At 44.5% G+C, this 10281-nt stretch overlaps 1 protein-coding gene across 1 annotated transcript in view; it reads right to left on the bottom strand.

The window, feature by feature from the left end:
• The window catches only part of LOC121920577 (transient receptor potential cation channel subfamily V member 6-like), a 127410-nt gene extending 121649 nt beyond the window's left edge, over nt 1-5761 (bottom strand). The window contains exon 1 of the mRNA XM_042447702.1: nt 5631-5761. Coding sequence (XP_042303636.1) covers nt 5631-5761 — 131 coding nt within the window. The remainder of the gene's footprint in view (nt 1-5630) is intronic.
• Between the last annotated feature and the right edge of the window lie 4520 nt (nt 5762-10281).

Here is a 10281-nt window from a genome sequence, read left to right on the forward strand (position 1 = left end):
TCTTTGCAATTTACTGCTAATAGTATGGTGTCATCTGCATATTTTAAATTCCTTTCTCCAGTTTTCACAGCTCCTGCCTGACCCTTTTCCATTTCTCTGTAATCTATCCTAACAGTAGGCTCTTGTTCTGACTATAGGTGACACATCAGGACAATCAAAGGTTGTGGCACACCCATTTCTTTAAGAGCAACCCATAGGTTTTCATGGCCTATAAAATCAAAGGCTTTCATATAAGCTGTACAGCACAGCCTGATTTTCTTTTGAAGAGCTTTGGTGTGCTCCATTATTCAAATATATTTGCAATATGCTCTTTTGCTGAACCCAGCTTGGGCATCTCATATTTCTCGTTCCATATATGCTAAAATTCTTTGTTGTAAAATTTTGAGCATCGCCTTGCTTGCATAGGAAATTAATGCAATGGTCCCATGGTTACTGCAATCCCTGGTGTGCCCTTTCCTAGGGACTGGAATGTATATTGAGTGTTTTCAACTTGTGGGCCACTGTTTGTTTTCCATATTTGTTGACAGATTTTAGTTAGAATTAGAGTAGATTCTATCTGAAGCAGCTCTATTGGTATGCCATCTGTTCCTGGAGATTTATTCCTCCCCAGTGCTTTGAATGCAGCTTCCATTTCACTTTCTAAAATTGGAGGTTCATCTTCATATGGTTCTTCCTTGAATGAATCTGTCAGCCTCTCGGCTCTTTTATATAGTTCTTCAGTGTACTGTTTTCATTGGCTTTTTATTTGCACTTCATCATGTAATCTATTCCTCTACTGGTTGTAGAACATCTTCACTCTTGGTTTAAATTTTCTTTTATTTTTTGGATCTTGTGGAAGAGGTCTCTTGTTCCTCCTTTTTTGTTGTTGTAGTCATCTTCTATTTCTCTGCATTGAGTATTACAGTAATTCTCCTCATCCCTGTGCACAAGTCATTCAACAGTTACATTTAGGGTTCTGATCTTATTTCTACCCCCTTTCCCTTTTGCTACCCATCTGTCCTTAACTGCTTGAAAAATTCCATAAGTCATTCACTGAGGCATCTCCTTTTTGACTACAAAAAGTGTCTTTTTGCATTTCTCTCTGACAAGGACCATGGTTTTCAGTTCAGAGTTGTTCTGGCTCCTGAGTAATTAGGCTTAAGAGTACAAATCTATTTTTCATATTATCTTTAAATTCTATGGTGATGATCTTCAAGTATTTTGGCATAATCATTAATTTATTATTCTTCATTAACTTCAGTATTAGCAGTTCATGATCCGTGCCATAATTTGTTCCTGGCCATGTTTTTGCAGAGAGAATGGAGCTTCTCCATATTCTGCTTCCAATTATGCAGTTTATTTGTTTTCTATAGGGCCCATCAGGTGGTGTCCATGTATACAGTCACATCTTGGGTTTCTTGAAGAATGTGTTTTCAGTGAACAAACTATTAGCCTTGCAAAATTCTGTCAGTCAATCCCCTGCTTATTTCTTGACTACAGGCCAAATTCTCCAATGATCTTTGATTCTGCACTGGTTCCTATTTTTGCTTTCCAGCCGCCTATGATTAACAAGAAGGCCTGCTTTGGTGTGTGATCCACTTTCTCCTAGACAGCATAACACCCCATCCACAAGTCACAGTCTGCACCATCAGTAGCCATCTTCAGGCATGACAAAAGTTCAATCTAATTATGGACATCCCTAGGACATTCTGAGGTGGATGTATTCTAGCTAGGCGCATCTTCCCCCACACCCCTCACTGCATTTGTTGCCCCCAAAACAATGGTCCAGTTCAGACATGTCTCTTCCACTAGTCCGAGGCCCTAGGCAAAGGCAAGTGCAATCAGAAGGCAAGGATTCCCACTGAACTGAGAAGCTGCAACTGCTTTCTTTTTGGTACTCATTTCTAACTTTGACCATGAATCAGATACACAAATGTCCAGACATACTCTACAAAGTGCTGCTTCATTTGCTAATGTTTTGAATCACACAGCCCAAGAGTACCAGTGTGTCTGAGCCAATGCAAGCAGAAGGAATTGTAGAATGCCAGATTGTTTCAGTTGTCAGTGAATTTCCTTCATTTCCTAGCAGCCTCAGGGGTTCATCCTTTCTAGTGCTGGCAGCTGGTGAGTGGAGCAGTGAATCCACTCTGGGCTTTAGTTCAAACTTTAAAGAAGCTATATCCAAGTTCTGAACCAGGTTTCAGCACCTTGGATAGATCCTTCAAAATATGGACTAAACCCAGTGCAAATTCAACACTCCACTGGCAATGGGAGACTCCAGCTGTCAGTGCCTAAGACATGTGATTTTTCATCAATGCATCTATATCCAGTTCTCAGATGTCTAAAGGCTGTGGTGCGGGGGACTCAGTGGAGAGAGATACACACTTTGCACATGCTCAGCTGCATCTGCCTCCTAATTCATTCATACATGTTAGACTTGAGTCCCTTGGACTCAGTTACTAAGCCCTTCATGGAACTTTGACTGCCTTTATATTATATTATTTACTCATAGGTTAAGACTCCTAACAACACAGAAACTTGCAGGAAAATCCTTCACCTTTCTAGGTTGTCCTGATTCCTTTGACAACCTGATTAAAGCTACATGGCGATGATGATGGCTGCATGTCACCTGATCATCTCCAGTAGCATCTCAGTATCCACAGTGCAAAAATAATCCAGTTTGACACCACTTTAACTGTCATGGCTCCATGCTATGGAATTCTGGGGTTTGTAGCTTGGTGGGTTCCCAGAGCTCTCTGACAGAGAAGGCTGATTGTCTCAAAAGACTGAATTCCCAGAATTCTATAGCATGGGGCCATAACAGTTAAAGTGGTGTCAAACTGGATTATTTCTGCAGTGTGGACGCAGCCCTAGAAGTGAAACCACACTTGAATACCATATTTTCATATACTGAAGAGACACAGCAAGAAATGTTGCAAGAAGTTTCGCATCCATTCATCACCTTTAACCTCACCCCACCTTGGGGGCCGAACCTCAAGAACCCCCTACCCTAAAGAATTGCAGTGCCTGTCCATAGAGGGTAGTGGCTTGAGCCTTGGGCTATGACTCTGGAGACCTAAACTGAAATCCTTGCTCAGGCATGAAACCCACTGGGTGTCCTTGGGCAAGTCACACTCTCTCAGCCTCAAAGGATGGCCATGGTAACCCCCTCTGAAGAAACATGCCAAGAAACCCCCATGATAGATAGGTTTGCCTTAGGATTGCCATAAATCATAAACAACTTGCAGGTACACAACAACAACAACTCACAAAGAGGAGTGAAAACAATTTGTTCTGCTGCTTTGGGATCTTTAAGCCCAGGTTGCCCTCTTCCTTGAGCATCCCATGCAAGCAAAGGAAAAGACTCAGAGCTCTTCTTTTGGTGCCACAGCAAGAGGTGCTGAGAAAACCCTGCAGGCTGCACCCACACTACAAAAATAGTCCAGTTTGACCACAACAAACTACAGTTCTCAGAATTCCATAGCACTGAGCCATGGCAGTTCAAGTGGAGTCAAACCGGATCATTTCTGCAGTGTGGATGCAACTGCAAGCGAGGGATTGGGTTACTCAGCACATGGCAAGGAGGGTTTCTATGAGAGCTGGCCCTCTTCTCCTCACCCATCCTTTCTAACTAATGCAACTCCTCCATGGGGAAGGAAAACTGGTAGCAGAAAGAGCCAAGGGGGCAAGATACACATTCAAGTAATATCTGTGTGTCTGGACACTGCTGGTGCCAGGAATCCCAGCCAGGCTGTTTGCATTTGTTCTCCATTCACAGATACAATTCTCAATATGTATGTGCCTGAAGGAGAATCCCTGTGCCAAGGGATCTGGTAGAAAGTACCTCTTTGAGATGAAAGTGAAGGAGAGACGCTGGGAGCAGAAACTTTTCTACAGTTGAACCTACTTTCTCAAATGGATGAGTTAAGCTTTTGTAGACTTGAGCCTACATAGATTTGAGCCTACTTGAGACTAGCTTTTGTAGACTTGAGCCCACTTCCTCAGATGGACAAGACTAGCTTTCATAAACTTGAGCCTACAAAGACTTGAGTCTACATCCTCAGAGACACCAGTCTAACTTTCATAGATTTGAGCCTACTTCCTCAGATGGATGAGTCTAGCTTTTGTAGATTTGAACTTACTTCCTCAGATGGACAAATCTAGCTTTCATAGATTTGAGCCTACAAAGACTTGAGCCTACTTCCTCAGATGCCTGAGTCTAGCTTTCATAGACTTGAAAGTCTAGCCTTTGTAGACTTGAGCCTCAGATGCATGAGTCTCACTTTGGTAGATTTGAGCCTACTTCCTGAGATGCATCAGGTGGAGTGGAGAGTCCAGAGACAGACCTCTGAGGAAGTAGGATCAAGTCTATGAAAAGCTTGTGCATTGTTAATTCCTTGCTGTCATATATACAGGAGTAGGCTCAAGGCTATGAAAAGCCTATGCTCAGAAGCATGAGAGAGAGAAACAAGTTGGTCGCATGAGCTTTCCTAGACTTGAGCTTGAGCCTACTTCCTCAATAGGTCTATCTCTGGACTCCCCACCTCCTACATCTCAGAAAGAGGCTCAGGTCTACCAATGGTAGGCTCATGCGTCTGAGGCTCAAGCTAGGCTTATGCCTCTGAGGAAGTAGGCTCAAGTCTATAAAAGCGGATGCTCCCAACTTCTCTCTTTCTCATGTATCAGATGAAGGAGGGTTAAGTCTATGAAAGCTGATGCTACCAGCTTCTTTCTTTCTCATGTATCTGAGGAAGGAGGCTCAAGTGTATGAATGCTCACGCTGCCAACTTCTCTCTTCTCCTTCTTTGGAGGTCTTTAAACAGATGGCTATGTGTCAGGGATGCTTTGATTGTGAGTTCCTGCATGGCAGAATGGAGTTGGACTGGATGGCCCTTGTGGTCTCTTCCAACTCTACGATTCTATGAGGAAGGAGGCTCAAATCTATGAATGCTCATGCTCCTAACTTCTCTCTTTCTCATGCATCTGAGGAAGGAGGCTAAAGTCAAAGCTCCTGCTCTGTTTCTGGACTCTCTGCTCCATGCCATGCACCTGAGGAAGCAGGTTCAAGTGTAAGAAAAGCTCAAGCTCACAGCTTCTCTTTTTCTCATGCATCTGAAGGAAGCAGATTCACGTCTCCCAAAGCTCATGCTGCCAACTTCTCTCTTTTTCATGCATCTGAGGAAGCAGGTTCAAATCTTCCAAAGCTGATGCTACTGGCTTCTTTTTTCCCCTCATGCATCAGAGGAAGGAAGCTTAAGTCTAGGAAAACCTCCTGCTGCCAACCTCTCTCTTCCTCATGAACCTGAAGAAATAGACTCATGTCTAGGAAAGCTCCTGCTGCCAACCTCTCACTTTGTCATGCATCTGAAGAAACAGATTCAAGTCTAGGAAAGCTCCTGCTGCCAATTTTTCTCTTTCTCATGAGCCTGAAGAAATAGACTCAAGTCTAGGAAAGCTCCTGCTGCCAACTTTTCTCTTTCTGATGCACCTGTAGAAATAGACTTAAGTCTAGGAAAAGCTCCTGCTGCCAACTTGTTTCTTTCCAATGCACCTGATGAAGCAGGTTCCAGCCAAGGCAAGCTGATGCTCCCAACTCCTTCCCTCTCCCTCTCCAGTTCTGGCCTCCAAGAGCTGCTCCTGCCAAGACTGACCTTTTCTGCTGCCAGAGGTTGCTCTCGTCCAGCCTCCGGGCCCAGGACTTCTCCCCTTGGAGCCAGCGGAGGAGGGAAGCCCAGGGGCCCCAGAGCCAGCCCCTCTCCCCGGGGAACAGCAGCATCCCCATCGCCTCCTGCTGCTGCTGCTGGAGCTGGTGCTGCTGGCAGGCTCCTGGGAGGCAGCCCCGTTGAGCCAAGGCAGGAGGAGGGTTGCACCATCTGGCCGCCTGGGAAGGAGGAGGAGGAGGAGGGAAGGGAGGAGACCTGAGGATTTAAAGAGACACTCCTGGCTGGGCAGAAGGTTGCAGGCAGCTGGCTGGTGTCTTTGGGGCTCCCTTCAACCCAAAGGGTGCTCAGCAATGGCTCCTTTTCATCCTGGAGAGAAGTGTCCAGTGGGGTCCCACAGGGCTCTGTCCTGGAACCAGTGTTATTCAACATCTTTATCAATGACTTGGATGACAGAATTGGGGGCATACTCATCAAATTTGCAGATGACACCAGATTAGGAGGAATAGCTAATACTCCAGAAGACAGGATCAAGATTCAAAATGACCTGAACAGACTAGAAAGCTGGGCCAAAGATAACAACATGAAATTCAATACAGAGAAATGTAAGGTATTTCACTTAGGGCAGAAAAGTGAAATGCACAGATATAGGACGGGTGACACCTGGCTGAATGAAACTACGTGTGAAAGGGATCTGGGAGTCCAAGTAGACCACAAGTTGAACACGGCAGCTAAAAAGGTCAATGCGGTTTTAGGCTGCATCAATAGAAGTATAATGTCTAGATCAGGGGTAGGTAACCTGCGGCCCGCGGGCCGGATGCGGCCTGGCAAGGCCTTGGGACCAGCCCCAGCCCGGTCCTGCTGCCGATTGCCGCTGGGGCCTTTGGCGTCTCGCGCGAGGGGCATGGTGGGGCAATTGTCTATAGAAGCCTCAGAAACATGCATTTATCTTAACATTTTTTAAAAAATCAGCAAATTTTTTCGCGTGTCCTCCATTTTTTATTTAAAAAGTGCCCTCCATTTGAAAATTTTATCCTACATTTGTCCCGGTTTATTTATTTATTTAATTTTTTAAAAATTATTTAATTATTTATTTTTTTGGCTTTGGCCCCCCAGTTGTCTGAGGCACAGCAACCCGGCCCCCGGCTCAAAAGGGTTGCCTACCCCTGGTGTAGATCAAGGGAAGTAATAGTGCCACTCTATTCTGCTCTGGTCAGGCCCCACCTGGAATACTGTGTCCAGTTCTGGGCACCACAATTTTAAAAGGATGTTGAGAAATTGGAGCATGTCCAAAGGAGAGCGACTAAAATGGTGAAAGGTCTAGAAACCATGTCCTATGAGGAACGACTTAAGGAGCTGGGGATGTTTAGCCTGAAGAAGAGAAGGTTAAGAGGTGATATGATAGCCCTCTTTTAATACTTGAAGGGATGCCATACTGAGGAGGGAGCAAGCTTGTTTTCTGCTGCTGCAGAGACTAGAATGAGGAACAATGGATGCAAGCTCCAGGAAAAGAGATTCCACCTCAACATCAGGAGAAACTTCCTGACAGTCAGGGCTGTCCAACAGAACACACTCCCTCAGAGTGTAGTGGAGTCTCCCTCCTTGGAGTACTTTAAACAGAGGCTGGATGGCTATCTGTCGGGGATGCTTTGATTTAGATTTCCTGCATGGCAGAATGGGGTTGGATTGGATGGCGCTTGGGGTTTCTTACAACTCTATGATTCTATGATTCAAGGCCTTAGCCCCTTCCCCCAAGGGGAACCTCTCATGGCAACTTTCTTCAGAAGGGCTTTGCCATTGAGACTGAGAGAGTGTGACTTGCTCAAGATCACAGAATCCTAGACTCCTAGAGTTAGAAGGGACCACAAGGGCCATCCAGTCCAACCCCATTCTGCCATGCAGGAACTCACAATCACAACCTTGGGGGGAGGGGGTTCCATAGCCGAGCTGGGATTCAAACCCTAATCCCCACAGTTGTAGCCCGACACTCAAACTGTTACACCAGCTCTCCCCTAAAGGACTTTATCACACTTGGGGGGAAACTGGAAGTTAAAACAGGCTTTATCCCATTCAAATCACACCATTACTATTCAATCGCAATTCAGATTTTTGGACATGGTGCGACAAAAGAGCCATCACCCTTGGAATAACCAGGCAATAAACAGCAAGAAAGCATTTTTATGATTTTCCCATGAATGATTTGTTGCTGTTTATTGCCTGGTTATTCATGGGTTAATGCCACTTTAATTGCTTTTCAACACGGCCTCAGAGATTATCGCATGGGGGAAATCCCATGCAAAAACGGAATTTAAAAACTGGGGTGGGGGGGAACCCTGCAAAAGCAGGTTGATTTCCACACACATTGTTGTTAAACTTGTGTTAACCCGAACAAAGTAGACAAAAGCCAAAAGTAGAAAGGAGCAGCTTTTCTCTATTTTCCGTCTTTTTTCCATTTGGGTTAACACCACTTTAACAATGGCGACATGTGAAAATCAACTTGCGTTCGTGGTTTTTTTTCTGATTTCAATGCCTGTTTCTGTGTGGGATTTTCCCTGTGTGATAAACTCAATTGTGTGAAAAGCTTTATCACAGTTGCACAATATTCCCAGGCTATTCCAGGGATAATGGCCGTTTAATCGCAAAGTCATGCGAAATCTTAATTGCGAATGTGGTTTTCACAGGATAATCCCCAGTTATACTACCAAATGTCCCTGTGCGATACAGTCCTTAGAGTCTAATTGTAAGGCCAGACAAGATAAAAGTTCACTATCAGCCAAGAGTTGTTGTTGTTGTTGTTGCTTTGTGCCTTCAAGTCATTTCCAACTTAAGGTGAATCTTCTATCATGGGGATTTCCCAGAAAGTTTCTGCAGAGGGGAGTTTGCCCTTGCCTTCCCCTGGTGTGACTTGCTGAAGGTCACTCAGGTAGTTTACATGGCCAAGTAGGGATTTGAACCAGAGTCATAGTCCAGCACTCAGACCACTAGACCACACTGGCTCTCATCCCTTTCCTCTTTTTGGTTCAAAAGTATAATAATCTCCCAAATTCACAAAACAGGGACAGCTTTATTGGATCAACCAAAATACACAAAATACCTTTCTTTAAGCTTTCCAGGCTTCGCCGGTTTTTTTCCTGAGGCCAAGATGTTAAAATCATGTTTGTGTGTGTTGTGTGCCTTCAAGTTATTTCTGACTTATGGCAACCCTAAAGCAAAGCTATCATGTTCAGAAGAAGTTTGTCATTGCCTTCCCCTGATGCTGAAAGTACGTGACTTGCCCAAGGTTACCCAGTGGGTTTCAAGGGATAGTTTGATTGTGAATTCCTGCATGGCAGGGAGTTGGACTGGATGGCCCTTGTGGTCTCTTCCAACTCTATGATTCTGTGATTTATGGTCGAGCTGGGATTCAAACCCTGGTCTCCAGAGTCATAGTCTAACACTCAAACCACTATGCAACACTGTTAAAAGTCACACAGGAGGGGGGAAGTAAAATAAATTAAGATAATGTTAGTCCCAAGCCTGCTTTTTGGCTGTTCTCAGTTCAGATGGTGTTCGGGGGACATTCATACAGGCCAGACTCTCCTCCTTACGGACACGTGGGTTAGTTGTTAATTGTTGTTGTGTGCCATGCCTAAGCTGGAAATCAAACCCAGGATCTCCAGATTTGTAGTTAAAGAACCAAACCACTAGGCCACTCTGGCTCAGCAACTCTTTTAGGTTCTGTTCACAAGACAAAAAGAGAGGCTTCTCTTGAAATCCAAGCTGTGTCAGTCAATTTAAAAAGAGTTAAAAGGGTTTGCCATAAAGGTCTACCACCATAGGATCTCCCTTGTCCTGTCCCTTTAAGAAAGCTGGTGACAAACAGAACATATTTTTGTTGTACCTGAAGAAAGCCAGGAATATTCTCTTGCTTTTTTAAAATGTGTCTCAGTGGGATGAATTGTGTATTGCAAGAATTCATAGGAGGAAACTGTGCTCCCCACTTGGGATCCCGGATGAGGATCTACTGGCTGCCTCTTTGGGATGTGAGACAGGCCCTTTTACATGACACATTTATAGTGCTATGATCCCACTACCATGGCAGCATCCCTTTGAATCCCAGAGTCTGTCATTTGGTCTGAGGTGCCAGAGGTTGAAAGATCTCAACTGATGTGTGTACATATGTATCTTCAAGTCACCTGTCGACTTATGGTGACCCCATGAATTTCATAGGGTTTTCTTGGGCACAAAATCCTCAGAGGTGGTTTGGTCAGTTTCTTCCTTTGAAATATAGCCAACAGCACCTGGTATTCATTGGTGGTCTTCCATCCATGTACTGACCAGGGCTGACCCTGCTTAACTTTCCAAGGTCAGAGTGGATCTGGTGCCTTTAGGGTATTGAGACCCTTACCCAAGAGGCTGCTGTTAGAACAGAATACAGAGAAACAGAATGGTTCCCAATTGGCAATGGGGGCAGGCAAGGCTGCATACTATACCTTATTTCAGGGGTAGACAACCTTTTTGAGCCAGGGGCTGGGTTGCTGTCCCTCAGACAACTGGGGGGCCGAAGCCAAAAAATAAATAATTAAATAATTTTTTAAAAAAAATTAAATATATAAATAAGCCGGGACAAATGTAGGACAAAATTTTCAAATGGAGGACACTT

This window comes from Sceloporus undulatus, chromosome 2 (genome assembly GCF_019175285.1).
Source record: "Sceloporus undulatus isolate JIND9_A2432 ecotype Alabama chromosome 2, SceUnd_v1.1, whole genome shotgun sequence".
Lineage (NCBI taxonomy): Eukaryota > Metazoa > Chordata > Lepidosauria > Squamata > Phrynosomatidae > Sceloporus > Sceloporus undulatus.